Source organism: Nanorana parkeri, unplaced genomic scaffold, assembly GCF_000935625.1.
Source record: "Nanorana parkeri isolate BGI_ZX_2015 unplaced genomic scaffold, ASM93562v1 scaffold647, whole genome shotgun sequence".
NCBI lineage: Eukaryota > Metazoa > Chordata > Amphibia > Anura > Dicroglossidae > Nanorana > Nanorana parkeri.
The window spans coordinates 265,723-280,949 of NW_017306915.1; the positions used below are offsets into that span (position 1 = coordinate 265,723).

General features: G+C 42.7%; 1 protein-coding gene across 2 annotated transcripts in view; it reads right to left on the minus strand.

Moving 5' to 3' along the window:
* Positions 1 to 617: 617 nt before the first annotated feature.
* ZFYVE28 (zinc finger FYVE-type containing 28) overlaps positions 618 to 15,227 on the minus strand; it is a 173,751-nt gene continuing 159,141 nt past the window's right edge. For both annotated transcript variants that reach the window (XM_018563274.1, XM_018563275.1), the window contains exons 11-14: positions 14,359 to 14,475; positions 10,781 to 10,885; positions 5,621 to 5,724; positions 618 to 1,262 (exon numbers count right to left, since the gene is read on the minus strand). In XM_018563274.1, the coding sequence (XP_018418776.1) occupies positions 1,131 to 1,262; positions 5,621 to 5,724; positions 10,781 to 10,885; positions 14,359 to 14,475 (458 nt within the window). In that variant the 3' untranslated portion in view covers positions 618 to 1,130. The remainder of the gene's footprint in view (positions 1,263 to 5,620; positions 5,725 to 10,780; positions 10,886 to 14,358; positions 14,476 to 15,227) is intronic.

Consider the following 15,227-nt stretch of genomic DNA (forward strand, 5'->3'; position numbering starts at 1 on the left):
GTCCTATGCAACTCCCAAAGGGTGTAAAGGTATATAATTATAGTGCAACTAACCCCAATTGCCCCTCACCTTCCCCATCTATTTTATACCTCCCAACCATGTCCAAACCCTGTAGCCCACTCTGCATGCCACTTTAACATTTCACATTTTGGAGGGTCCATCTCTTTCCAGGCACTGATCTGAGGTCTGTGTTTGGGTGTGTATCAAAAGGGCTTCATTACCATATAATTACAGTTATCCTAAGCTGAGACAATAGCCTTCCTTCATTCTTTAATGCAAAATGTTTGGCCCTCCATAGTCAAATGAGGTTGCATATGAAGCTCCGGAATTCTATCTGGTGGATCAAAATCCATGGAGGGCACAGCGTACCAAGATCGCGCCTGTAATAAGATTAGTTGTACAGAACTGGTAATTCTGGAGGGGATAACGCCTCTTCCCCACAAAGCCCCTAAAATAAACAAGAACAATGTTTTCCACTAAATTTAAAAATGAAATATTGAAATATCTGTTTTGAAAGGAGTTTACCTTTAACTTTGCAAATTAAAAAGCAAAAATCGTTACTAAATAAATTACTTCAAGCCCACCTCGTTCCCGACACTGCAAAATATTGCTCTGTACACAAATTGTCTTTTCTCTTCTGGAGCACAAAACAATCTTCTGCTCAATTTGCATTTCCTTAAATGAAGGGGAGACGGTGACAAAAAGGTACAATGGAAGCGTGACTGTGCAGGTGACGGCAGTGTTCACAAGCACACAGATGTGCAGCTATGCCTCAGAGCTGTGTGCTGGGACAGATGCTACAATCGATCTGGTAATCTTTACCATTTAAGGTAATCAGTGATGCAGTGAGGATCTTCGAAGCATTATAGTGTCGTGGTGTCTGTCGTGTCAGAACCAGAACATTTGGAAGACTGTACTAAAGTTGCAAGCCACAGACATTTCATCCTTTCCTTTAGCAGCTTAAGAAATCAAGACCAAAACCCCATAAATTAAACTTCTCTGTACAGGTATTAGGATGTGTTTAAATGAAAACCGGCATGCCTCCAGCAAAATCCTTTTCTCGCAGTAATTCTTGGCGTGGGTCAAAAGCAACAAGACTTAGGAGCCGTCTGCCTGCAAGTGCCAGGACATCAGATTGAAGCTTTGTCGCTGTAGAATGGAGTGACGTGGAACATATAACAGTGTGTGCAGACGCGGACTGGTTTCATCTGCCCGTATCGTGGTAGTGGGGCAGAATGGGAAGAGCAGCGGGAACAGAAGATCTGGAAGAGAGGAATGAAATACATAACAATTATCTGGCTCACAATGCAGAATATCGGAAAAACATATTGCTCGCACCAAGGAAGGGCTCACAATGAAATGAGCCCTTCACAATGAAAAGTTGGCATAGAAGTGGACACTGGAACCTGCCTATCCGCATAACCCTGCTAATCCTTTTATGAAGTAGGCCTGTAGTGGAGACCTATGCTGTTTGTGTTATGGTAAATACTTGCCGACACCATGCCTGAGCAATAGGTGTCAGCACGGCCATTTTGTCTCCATCAGAGGCACATATGACAGGATTACCAGATTTAATTGAAAAATGACTTGTGAAACCACATATTTAGATTCTAGGTTTTGAGTGTAGATCTACTTTAAGGCTTCTATTTTTTTTAATCTGACTTTTTTCTTTTAATAGATCGCAATATCCGTAAGGAGGCTCATATATTTAATTCTGTACCAGCAGCCCACAGTCTTTCTTCATTGCATGACAACTACCAGACAACGGGACACAGTGTCTCTCCTCCCTACACCAGCATGCAACCTGGTTGTCAGAGAAATGGGGCATGGCACTGCTGCTCCCCTCCTGCCAGACTGCATCCTGGTTGGTGGACAATGGGATACAGCCTCCCTGTTGCTTGCTGCTGCCCTGTTCTCTGCTCAGCTCCCTTGTAAATTGCCTGCAACTTGTCTTGGCACATGCCCCCTGGCCCTGGCCATTGGCACAGCAGACATCTGATTTCAAGATTCTCAGCCTGTGCTTCTGTGAGTGAGATGGCATTACTGTTGACCAAGTGCGCCCGATCAGTCTGCTTGTTCCGCTTACAGATTTTTTGCTATGTTCACAAATTTTGCCTACTGTCGGCCACTTTCTCTGTACTTTGCTACAATATTCATGGATTACCCCTATTATCTGCTGCCTTCCCAGACCTTTCCTATGTTCGCAGACACGCCTACCGTCTGCTGCCTTTCCAGACCTTTCCTATGTTCGCAGACACGCCTACTGTCTGCTGCCTTTCCAGACCTTTGTTACATTCATGGATATGCTTACTGTCTGCTGCTGCCAGCCCTAAACTTTGCTACGTTTATGGATTATGCCTGCTGTAAAGCATCAGTCCTTACTCCATTGGCGTGCTCGTCATCTTCATTGTCTCTATCACTGCAGTGATAGAGACGGCTAGAGGTTGCCTACCCCTATCCCAGGGGAACCTAGTATTGGTTGTCTCCAGCATGACTGAGCCCTCGTTCACACCTGAACGTTTTGTAGCACGTTCTACGCTCGACGAACGCTCTACAAAACGCTCAAAAATATAAATCCCATTGTATTCAATGGTCTCATTCCCACCTTGGCGTATTTCCGCCTGTCCCTAACGCGCTACAAAACGGCCCACGCCTGAAAAGGTACAGGTACTACTTTGGGCCGTTTTGTTGCGCGTTTCCATTGGGATACAGCCAAGTAGCCTTCGGAAACGCGCAACTTTTTTACCGCGAATCGCGGTCGCGCGACAGACGCGCATATGCAATACGCCTAGGTGTGAACGAGACCTTAAGTGAAGGCGGGAGGGAGAATGTGGTTGGCTGCCAGGAACAGACATTTTCATACATGAAACCTAGCATGACTTAGTGTAGCTGATGTGGAACATGCATGTCCAGATACACATCCCTACAGCTCTGATCACCCACATCTAATGCAGAACTATGCATTACACACAGCGGCGGACGCCTTTCTGATGACCTTGCAGTAAGTGGGAATGTACAAGCACAGAATATAAATGTGAGAAATGAGATGTAGCAGCACGATTTAACAACTTGCATTATATTTCTAACAAATTACCCTTTGTTTTACATGCAATGACGTCTCACCGGGGGCCCGGTAATTGTTTCATGATTCACTCCGGCTTTAATGTCTGGAAAATATATGCGGAAGTGCAGTGAAGACGGCATGAGAACGGGTGTGATTTATTCATGATTATTACACAGGCCCACTGCAGTTTTCTGTAGTCTACACAGCACAACCTCTCTATGACAAGAATATTAATTGATGACCTACCAACAGGCAGCCCAAAGCCCTCATAAACCGGATGTTTAAAAGGTTATTCCAGCCCAACATAAAATCTATTTCTGGCATACCAAGTACGGGCTTTGACTTGATCCACCCGTTTTCAGACTATGCACAATAAAGATTCTAAAGTCTGTTTTCAGCAGGTTTCTTACAGCTTAGAACACCTGATGTGTTTACATTAAAAGACGGGCAGGCTGCCAAGAATACGCTCGACGAACGCTCTACAAAACGCTCAAAAATATAAATCCCATTGTATTCAATGGTCTCATTCCCACCTTGGCGTATTTCCGCCTGTCCCTAACGCGCTACAAAACGGCCCACGCCTGAAAAGGTACAGGTACTACTTTGGGCCGTTTTGTTGCGCGTTTCCATTGGGATACAGCCAAGTAGCCTTCGGAAACGCGCAACTTTTTTACCGCGAATCGCGGTCGCGCGACAGACGCGCATATGCAATACGCCTAGGTGTGAACGAGACCTTAAGTGAAGGCGGGAGGGAGAATGTGGTTGGCTGCCAGGAACAGACATTTTCATACATGAAACCTAGCATGACTTAGTGTAGCTGATGTGGAACATGCATGTCCAGATACACATCCCTACAGCTCTGATCACCCACATCTAATGCAGAACTATGCATTACACACAGCGGCGGACGCCTTTCTGATGACCTTGCAGTAAGTGGGAATGTACAAGCACAGAATATAAATGTGAGAAATGAGATGTAGCAGCACGATTTAACAACTTGCATTATATTTCTAACAAATTACCCTTTGTTTTACATGCAATGACGTCTCACCGGGGGCCCGGTAATTGTTTCATGATTCACTCCGGCTTTAATGTCTGGAAAATATATGCGGAAGTGCAGTGAAGACGGCATGAGAACGGGTGTGATTTATTCATGATTATTACACAGGCCCACTGCAGTTTTCTGTAGTCTACACAGCACAACCTCTCTATGACAAGAATATTAATTGATGACCTACCAACAGGCAGCCCAAAGCCCTCATAAACCGGATGTTTAAAAGGTTATTCCAGCCCAACATAAAATCTATTTCTGGCATACCAAGTACGGGCTTTGACTTGATCCACCCGTTTTCAGACTATGCACAATAAAGATTCTAAAGTCTGTTTTCAGCAGGTTTCTTACAGCTTAGAACACCTGATGTGTTTACATTAAAAGACGGGCAGGCTGCCAAGATCTACTTTCTATAGATAGCTGAGATTTTACTGCCCATGTTGTAAACTTTGAAAATTAGTTTCTCTGCAATGCTTTTCGATAAAGAGATGATTGAGGGCTTGTGCGTTTACTACTTGTTTAGAATACGCATATACTTCACTATGCATGAACTATGCACAGGTTTACTTTAAGGCCCACTGAGAAAGAGATGAGGTATTCAATACTCATTTGTAAAAGGTACTAGATTGTAAAGATTGTATATCAGTAATGAAAGAATACGTAAACCTTAAAAATGTTAAATGGAAATGTTAACTGTGCCTAAGCAGTACCCAGAAATATTTACCATTTGTCTTGAATTCTTCTTGAAAAATAGCACTTCCTAGTAGGTGTGTGCGCCTAAACATCCCCCTGTGCCTCACAGATATATATCTGTAGTGTATGGTCAATTAAAGATGCCTCTGGCTGCTGGTCTCATTAGATTTGAAGTGAGATGTGGTGATTTCACTTCCATGCTGCTCGCTGTTCTCCGTGCTGGAGAGGAATCGGAAACTGAAGATCTGCAGTGCACTTCTGCTTCATCCATTCTGTGAATTTATGTCCCACAAACAGCACCTTAGGAGGCCAATGAGAGCACCCACTTATGTTTATGCAATAGCATGAAGGGGTGGGGTAGCAGAACGGATGTTGGGGCCCCAGTTGTCAGAGATTTTCTAGTTACACAAAAGGAAATGGGTGAATAAAATGAATGCCTGCTTTTACTTTCTAATGTGAATTTTTAAAAGCAGCATGAGAGATACACTTCGACTGCAACCTACCTGAAAAACAGCAGGCAGGAACTGGCAAAGGGGTCGTTAGAGCCCCTTATCTATTCAATAAACCATGCAATAATGTGTTATTTTAATATCCTGAGCAACAAAAAAAAAAACCGAAAAAATAGTAGAATGTGTTTGGTTGCCATGAAAGAAAAAAATGTCCGTTTCCCAATTTTAGTTATAAATCAACCCCAGAGCTTTTTGTGCATGTTGTTACATTGTATTGCTTCCATCTGTTGAAGGAGGAAAACCCCTTAAAGTGCTGGAAACTGGTGCATGGAGAAGTATGGTCTATGGTAGACAGAATATTACCTTGCCACAGCTGCGGCAATGATGCTTCCTGCGTATCACTGTGAAAGGAGCTTTGCATGCAGTGCACAGACTGCAAGCTTCATCTGGGACCCAGTCAGGAGGATCTGTATTGAAAACAATAAAAAGGTTCGTCACAGGAGTACTCATCTTAATGTAAACCCAATCACTGAGTACCTACAGTAAGCAAACTACCAATACATTTCTCTGATCACACGGTTTTCATTTCATGGGTATGCAACCAGGTGCATGTCATGTGCAATGTATGCGTTCCTTGAAAAGCGAGAGGCACTGGACACCGAAGGGAGCCCAAACCTTTTAAACAACATTTCAGCAGTTTTTTTGTCTAGCGACAATTCATCGCTCCGCACAATTTTCAGTCTCCTTGTCTGGGTACAGTGCCAGAGGCGTAACTAGAACCTTCAGGGCCCTGGTGCAAGAAATCATAAAGCCATCGTCAATACCAATGGGCAGAGGCGTAACTAGAACCTTCAGGGCCCCGGTGCAAGAAACCATGAAGGCCCCCCCATCCCCCATGGCACCGCATGGTTAACAGGAAGGCTGCCGAGGTCCCCAGCAAGCGTGGGACCTCAGACAGCCGCTTGTTTAAAATTTTAGTGCCGGTGTTCCGTCGAGAATGCTGACCCAGTATCCACGCTTACGTACAGACGGGATTAACGAGGAAAACAGCATTTATTTATTTATATGCCGTCCATGGCAGTAAATGATGGACGGAATATTATTAACAGTCACAATTAACGATTTACCGTAAACTAAATACTTTGTGAATAAATACCGGTTTCCTCGATAATATTGGTCTGTGCGCAATCGCAGATGCTGAGATCGGCAAATTCGACTAGGTTAGCGTTCTCGACAGAACACCGGTATCTGCGTTTAATATCGGGGCATTTTCACGAGTATGAGTACACGTGAAAATGCCCGGTATTGGCACTGGTGTATCCCTACTGAAAAATATAATGCATTGCTGTGACTTGTAGTTCTACATAGTTGGAGCTATTCTGCATTGCTGTATAATCATCATACAGCAATGCACAATATCACCAGCTATGCGGTCCCAAGCAATACATTATAATAAAAGTCAGCACTGCAGAATATTACCAGCTCCTCCCCCTCCCACACACACACACACTTCCCCGCGCCCCCCCGTCCCTCTCCAGACTTACCTTCCCTCTCCTGCAGGGCCTTCTTCCTCGTCTCTGCGGCTTTGGCTAGGATGAGAGGGTCCTCACACAGCAGAATGTGCTGCCCGGCGGTGACTGCAGCACATTCTGCGGGACTGGCGACAGCCTCTCCTGCCCTGCCGCACAGCCGCCCGTACATCCTGCGGGTGGCTGTGCGGCAGGGAAGGAGCAGCACTATCTCGGGGGGCCCACTTCTTCCTCGCTGGGCTCTCCCAAATGGCGGAACGCCAGGGCCCGGTTGCAATAGCGACCGGTGCGACCCTGGTAGTTCCGCCAGTGGGTTGGGAGCCATCTGTGCTCCACAAAAAGCAGTAAGGTGAAAGCAAATGCCGCTCACCACAGACATCACCATAAAACTTTATTTAAATCCAAAATACTTGTGTCCCTATCCATAGACCACCCACCACTGATGGGTTTCATTCCAACAACTATGAACAAGCCTGCTGGGGTCTAACACTTCAGAAGTGGGTGGTCTTAGGGTGGGGACAGGAGCACGTTGGCTATTGAAATACAGTTTTATGTCCATATAGTGTGCAGTGTTTCCTTTGCGCCTTAGTATTTTAGCAGTGTTTGTACTGGTGTCAGAAAGATGCAGGGTTTGGGGACTGCTTTAAATCTAAAAACGTTCAAATCAGTGTAAATTTCGTTGACTAATCATTTTCATCAACAACACTTTTTCAGTGACTAGAACGAAGTTATGATGACTTAAACTTTAATGAAAACATACTGACATTTTAGCCGACTAACTGAAACGAGAACAAAAATGTTAGGGAGAGCCTATTTGGGAAGAGATCCAATCAGAACTCATCTCTTTGGACTTTCAGTTCCGGTTCCATCCTGAATAGACGGCTAATTGGTCATACAGTATGTGCAATGGCACTACAGCCAATGTAATTTTTCATTTTAATATTTTAGAGTTGCACTTCTGCTTGAAAGAATGAAGAAAGACATATGCAAGTTGTTATAAATCAATGCATATTATGTATTAACTTATTACTGGTTCTTGGATGAAAATACTCAATATTATCGTTTCTTTATAAAAGACTTGATTTAATCTATTTTTAAGATAAAGACATATTATATATCATAACAGGGTAACAGATGTTTACTCTAGAAATATATAATGAGATTGGGAATTCTAGAGAAATTCTTAAATTAACTAAACCCACTAGATTTTAGTTGACTAAATGTAGTGTAGAATGAGTCAACTAAAATATTATATTATGCAACAATACTAATATCGGCGCCGATAACGAATTCTCCCGATGGCGGTATTGGGAAGATGGGCTGTGAGTCATTGCACGCTGCCCAGCTTCCTAATTAGCCGAAAGGCGTGTAATGACTTTCCGATTAGCCGTCTCCATGCTCCCACGTCACCAGGTGACGAGGAAGCAAGGAGCCGGCTTTTTGGCCAATTAGGAAGCTGGGGGGCGAATAATGACTCGTTGCTGACTTCCTTAATGGGGACTTTCGGTATCCGCGAGTATAAAAAATAAATAAATACATGTATATGGTTACTCATACTCGATACTGAAACACCGGTATCTGTGAATCCATAACAAAACAATTCAGATGACAAACTAGTTTTAGTCGCTATTTTAGTCATCTGAATTGTTTTAGTTTCATTCTAGTTTTGTCGAATAAATCTCCAGTAGAGAAAATTACAATGTATTTTCATCATAGTTTTGGTCCTATTAACTTTTTTTTTCAGTTTTCATTACTGAAAACATGCAGCTCACAAAAACTATGACGAAAACATTTTCATCGACACTGCCCTGATGGAGAAATCACCCACCGACTCATCTTTTCCAGAGTATCAATCACCTGTATCAGGACATTGTATTGATGTAGGGGTCAGCAAGGGGAACCACTGAGTGCAGCTGGGACAAAGGAGGTTGACCCTTCCAGTGGGGGGAAATCTTCTGTAGACTCTATTAGGTGAGGTGGAGAGGTCTGCCTGGCTCTGCCTATCTATAGGCAGAGCCAGCTGTGCCCACCCCCTCCCCCGTCTGTTCCTCCACTCAGCGCTGGCGGATCAGAGAGATGAGGAGGGGAATCCCTGGGGGGAGCGGTGACTGACAAGTCACTGCTCACTGCAGGGAGACAAATCGGGAAGTGAGCGGATCGGCTGCATGTTTCTGCTCACTTCTCGATCAATAGGGACGACCTGTGACAGGTTCTTTGTCACACGTCTGCTCTAACTATGAGGATGACTGGAAATCACTCACCTCATAGTTCTCCTTTAAGGCTTAAATACACTGTATAACTTTCACTTCTAGGCCATACAAGAAAGAAACATACAGGGGCTCATCTAATTCAAATTGGAAAATAACTATAACTGACTACATCATCCAGCAAAACAAGTCTTTAGGTTATACTGAGCTTTGAAGTGCAACTCTAGTTCATTTGGAGAGGATTTTTCTTTTTTTATCAACACATTGCAAGGATGTAATCAAATTTCACCAGAGCACCTGCTTTTGTTCTGGAGATATTGCGCAGGCCTCACCAAAAAGTGGAGGGGACTGACTTCACCATAACCATAAAAAAAATCAGTAACAGGGTTGCAGGAGGAAAATCTGTAGCCTCAGCACCCCTTTGCATTTGCAAGAGCGTTATATTCTATGCTAAAAATTAAACTTCCATTGTGAGAAAGTCCTATAATGTTACTACAAGCTCTGTGGATAAAGAAAAGATGCAAGCACCGATTTTTAACAATTTTTAGAACTGCTGTCATGGTCGTCAGTAAGAAAAATACCTATTTTTCTTGTTATTTTAGAAAAGAGAAGCAGATTGAAATAAAATGGTCATTTTCAAAAACATTAAATTACAAATTGGCTTGTGCGACAATTCTGTATGATGTCACATGTCTATACACACCAATGCATAATGCTGGCGCTGGAGTGACACATGGTATGGCCTTGCAGTACCCCAAGCTGCCTCCCGTTAGGCCGGCTGCTTTGTATAATTACTGTGCAGTCTATTGTTCAGTCGGAGGCTCGGCAAACATTATTCAAACACACACGCAATAAGTACGCTGTTTACAGCGGATAAGGATGAGGGGAATACAAATAGAGAGGAAAAATGTGTTTCAGTGGCATTGTGAAGCTCAGGCCCACATACACCGTGTGCTTTAGGGAATTCAATTCCTAAAATTGCTCTAGCAGGCAGTGAAATAAATTAGTATGCCGAGTACATAGCAAACAAGAGTATCCATACATCAGCAGTATTGCAGCCCCACCACAGCTTACAAGAAAAAATAAAATAAAGCACAATGGCACAATAATGGGACACTAAAGCTGGCCATAAATGTAGATTTTCTGTGGTCAGATGGAAAAAGTACGGATGGAGGAAACTCCCACTGGGCCAAGTTTCAGCATCTTGCTGGCCGGCCCCGCTGCGCTTTCAAAATACCTGAGCAATCTAATTGGATGCAGGCATTGTTCAGGTGTTTTGAGAGCCAGTGGGCCGACTAGCAAGATACTGAAGCTTGGCCCAGTGGGAGATTCCTCCATCCATACAGCTTAGTGTAGATGGAGGAATCTGTTGCGCTTCTTCCATCTGACCATAGAAAATCTGCAGATAATCTATAGGTGTTTGGCCAGCGTTAGACATGCAGGGTGCTATCAAGTAAGGGAGCGTGTGAAGAGAAGAAAAAAAAAAAAAGAACATAAATACCTGGAGGGGAGCTCAATCAGGGAGTTCCCTCTACTCTGTAAAACAGAGAACTACTGTATATAGGCTGCGGTATGCAGAAGTGGTGAGAAGTAGACGAGCAAGTGAATAAAGATATTAGCTCCCGGACATAAATATACCCCTGGCTGCTGAATTTGCTTACCTAAGCAAAGGAGTCCCAATGCAGTATGTGCAATTTACTGAGAATCGAGCCAGTATATAACAGACACCACTGTAGATGTGGTTAGAATGATGTATTTTATGACACTACTCTGTTAGCCGTCCATACCTTCTAATTCACCATCACGGGCCTTGGCAGCTAGCTCTGAGGAAGAGATGGTTTCCTGACAGAGAGCACAATCTTCTAGAGCAGAACTCCTCAGGCCTTGGCTCACTGTAAAAGAAAGAAAAATCATTCACATATCCAAAGAAGACAGCAGACCTCAACAAAAGGAAAAAAATAAAAAAAAAATAAAATGTCATGCTCAAAATGGAAAACAATGCAAAATGCAAATGCATTTCAAAACAGGAAGCTTTTTGTTCAATTTGTGGAAATCAATTAATCCTGAACTCCATTCAGTTTATATCAATTCACCATTGGTAGCTCCTCCTACTATAGTAAGCCTCTAACACTCATCTTGTCTAAAGAATTAACGGAGAGGAATACTTACCTCATTCCCTGCTCTGCCGGCAACAGTCACACTTGTTGAAACCTGTTCCAGCTCTGGAATCTGTGGACGCCCTTTCAGTCATCACGTACAATGAAGGACCGCTAGTCATGCGTTGTATGTGATGAAGGGGGGGAGGGGTTGACGACAGCAGAATGACTGGTTAAGAGGAATGGTTGCGTGGGACTGCTGGTTTTTTTCACAAGTAAATGTATTTTGTTTTTAAAAGTATCAAACTTACGAGCAATAACCAGGCGTAAAAACAATGAAATGGTCATAACATAAAGTCAATACTAAAAGTCAACATCGAGAGGGGGACGGGGAAGTAAGGGGTTCCAGGGACCGAAACGAGACTGGTGGTTTTTGGGGAGGAAACCTGTGACAGTTTAATTTCTTTGCCCTAAAAATGTTTTCCTTTTCTGGTGTTATTGCTTTCTGAACTATTGCCACAAGAGGGCGGCAGTGTGTTTCAATGAATTTTGCAACAGACACGTACATTTATTAGAACTCAATGCAGTACTTTTTTTTTGTATTTTAAGTTTACTGGAAATCCATGATCATTTCTAGAAGGACTCAGTTATAACGGATGAACAGGATATTTTACAATGGCGACCTTCTGAAACCACTAAATACAACAGCTCATCTCTGTACCTATGCCGGCTCCCATTGTCTGCTGGTTACAATTTACAAATCTAACACACCAGGATAAGGATACTTATAAAGTAACCTTTATTTTCAGCTAAGTCCAATGAGATATTAAAATTCTGGTGTGTATATAAAAATATAAAATCAAAGTTTCTTATCCTTGGTATAAAGCTTTGTGAATTTGATCTATTGCAAAGTCTTTGTTCTAACACACAAAACATTGAACTCTCTAGCACCTCGTTAATTGCTCAAGTCTGCAAATATACACCATTCAAAACACAACTTGGGAGTCCTCTCTTCTTCTTCCCTGGTCTCGGGGACTTCTTTAGTGCTGCATCTCTACTGTGGAACTTCCTTCCAAGAATCACTATCCCTCCAAGCCTTTCATTGCTGTTGTGTGCCTTCATTTTTCTATTCAAGTAAATGCACTTTTGGAGCACTTAAGCCTATCTATATACAGTGCTCTCTGTACAACTGTATGCAACTTCACAGAAGGAGCAGCACCTTGATAAAGATGAAGGATGAAGAGAGGGTTGTGCAGACACAAAGCAATGATGAACTTTCCTAAAAGGGAGCAAAGCTTATATACAGCCCTTGTCCTGAAAACGTTAAATTGCCCACTTTCTTCAATAGACCATGCCAAAGTCATAACTTACACAGGGCGGAAAAACAGATGCTCCTGTTGCATACATTAAGGGAATTAAGGTTTGTTTTTTTATTTTTCTTAATCCACCCGAGTTGGACTCGCTCAGCCATCAGGTGGTGGGGGCCACATGTAAGTAGAAAATGGTTATTATTCCGTTCCTATTGTGTTGAGTTTCTATAGTACTAACCATCTATATCGAATGTGCCTTACAGACTTCTAATAAAGTGGAACATCGGCCAAAATGTTTTGTTTTGGATATGGTGGATAACAGATAAAACCTCACTTCTTGGGATAGAAAGTCAGATGGAATCTCTCCAATGAGGAAACAGAAGGCAAGAAGAACCTGACAGACATATGAACCCTTGACCGCTCCATCAAAAATGTTGGCAGGAGTTGTACTTTATGTTCCAGAAAGAAAACAATTAATGAGTGTTTGTCAAGCCACAACTGTCCATCTTATTTCATGCTGTAACAATACCTAAAGATTTTGCTAGGTGTGATCTACATATCTCCAGTATATTCTATATGTGGCCACACCGCCTCAGAATTTCTAAAGCTGACCATAGAAGACTTGCATTGCAGCTGATTCCTACTAAAATCAGCAACATTTGGCCATGGGTGTTCCCTGCAAGCACCAGCTAAACAAAAAAGTCAATTTAAAAATCAACTGAGCTAGGTGGAAACGTATGAGCCTAAAGCTGGCCATACATCTTACAATTATCTGCAGATTTTCTGTGGTCAGATGGAAAAAGTGCAACAGATTGGCCCAGGTGGAGATTGCTCCATCCACACAGTTAAGTGTAGATGGAGGAATCTGTTGCACCTTTTCCATCTGACCACAGAAAAGCTGCAGATAATTGTAAGGTGTATGGGCAGCTTAAGAGTGACTGCATCCTATCAGAGCTCCGGAACAAATTTAAAGAAGCTTGGAAATATTCAGATTTGGAAGTTGTCAGTTTAAGAAAAAACTCCAAACTAGCTCTGGCGAGGCAGCACCAGCACATTAAAGCTTCCCTCCATAGGTACCTGACAGTAGCTAAAATCATTGCACTACAGAAAGGAGTGCCAGGGCATAAATAGACGAAAGAGCCCAAGATCAATAATAATTGTTGGTAAATAGGTCTGATGAAAACATACAATGTGTTTCGGGGGCAAAAACATATCACTCCCCCTTCATCAGGGCTTGATACAAGATAAACTTGGATGGACTAATCCACCATAGAACATTGCATTAGGGGTAAAAAAAAAAAGAAAAAAAAAGGGCGTCATCCGAGTGATATCCAGAAAACGTTCCTCAAAATCTAGTCTCCTCGGGTAGACCATGACCGCACTTTTTTTTTTTAATCAATCTACAAATCTGATCCTCTTTTGAATAACTGTAGGGATTGCACACATTGCAATCCCAATTAGTTCTCATTACCAATTAGTTCTCATTACCGACATATGCCACCTGATCCTATCCTTACCCCCTCCAAGTGGCAAGATATGCTCGAATCAGAATGGCAATCACGTGTTTACACTAACCTTGCTATGCATTTCAATTGTATGGTCTTTCCTTTTTTAATTGTACGATACTGTGAGATAAGTTAGGTACTAACATCCATTGCACTCAATCTTACTACTGTTTTCCTTTTTTGGAAAACCCAATAAAAATGTTGTGAGGGACTAAAAAAAAAAATGGTTGTGCGCAATTTTTAGCATTTTGGGGTGTATTGGAAGATTATTTATTTGAATGGCCTTAATGCAACGCACTGCAAAGCAGTAAATGGGCCCTCAATGTTCTAACTATAGTTTTACAAAACGTGGGGGAAAAAAACAGATCTTATTTCATTGTAGCCAGTCTGCAAAATATAGTTTTCAATAATGTCCATGCATTTACAGAAGAATTAAAAACAAGCCATGAATTACCTTTTTTCTGTTTCCCTTTGTCATCGATTTCCTGTTTGGTGGCCATGACTTCAAACAAAGTCTTCAGGATACTCCTTAGGTCACTTGCATAGTTTGTCTGCAACTGATCAGCGACACCTGAGGATGACAATGAACACTTGTTAGGGAACAGTACTGGGTATCATACAGAAGGAGGTGAAACCGTATCTATTGCTTATAGCTTTTTTTTAAAAAACAATACAGACTAATGATTTCAGGAAATTGGTGGAGCACCAGGGCCCAGTCGCAGCGGCAACTCTAGTAGTTCTCGTGAAAATGCCACTTTTCAAGTTAAACATAAGCGGGTCACTCCTGTCTGGCTCTAGTGTTATAATATGTTATATGTGGAATAATGTGCCCTCTGCTGTACAGAAATTAGATATCATTTAGAAGTTTATTGAGCACATAAATGCATAAAGCTGTACTGTGCATTTATAAAGGTCACAGAACTGCTCAGTCCTTAGAAACTTATTACAAAAGGGCAGTGAATTCCTTTAAGAGCCATTCCAAGCAAAGTCAATAAAGTAGACTCAGGCCCGGTGCAGGCCTACGCGATCCGGGAACACGAGTCCTGGGATTGCACGGTCCTGCACTATGCAGGCCGCGATTGCCGTGCAGCCCCATTGATTTCAATTGGGTGACATCCGCACAGCAATCACAGAAAAAAGGTAAACAACGCGCGGCTGTTTTAGCGCAATCCGCCCGGCGCGACTAGGTTGCAATTAGAAAATAATGGCACACCTACAGCACGATCGGTGCACGCCTAGGCGACTACTGACCGGGCGGAATCGTGCACGATTGACGTGCGGTGATGTGTCGTCTAGGTGTGCACAGACCCTTAGGAACACACT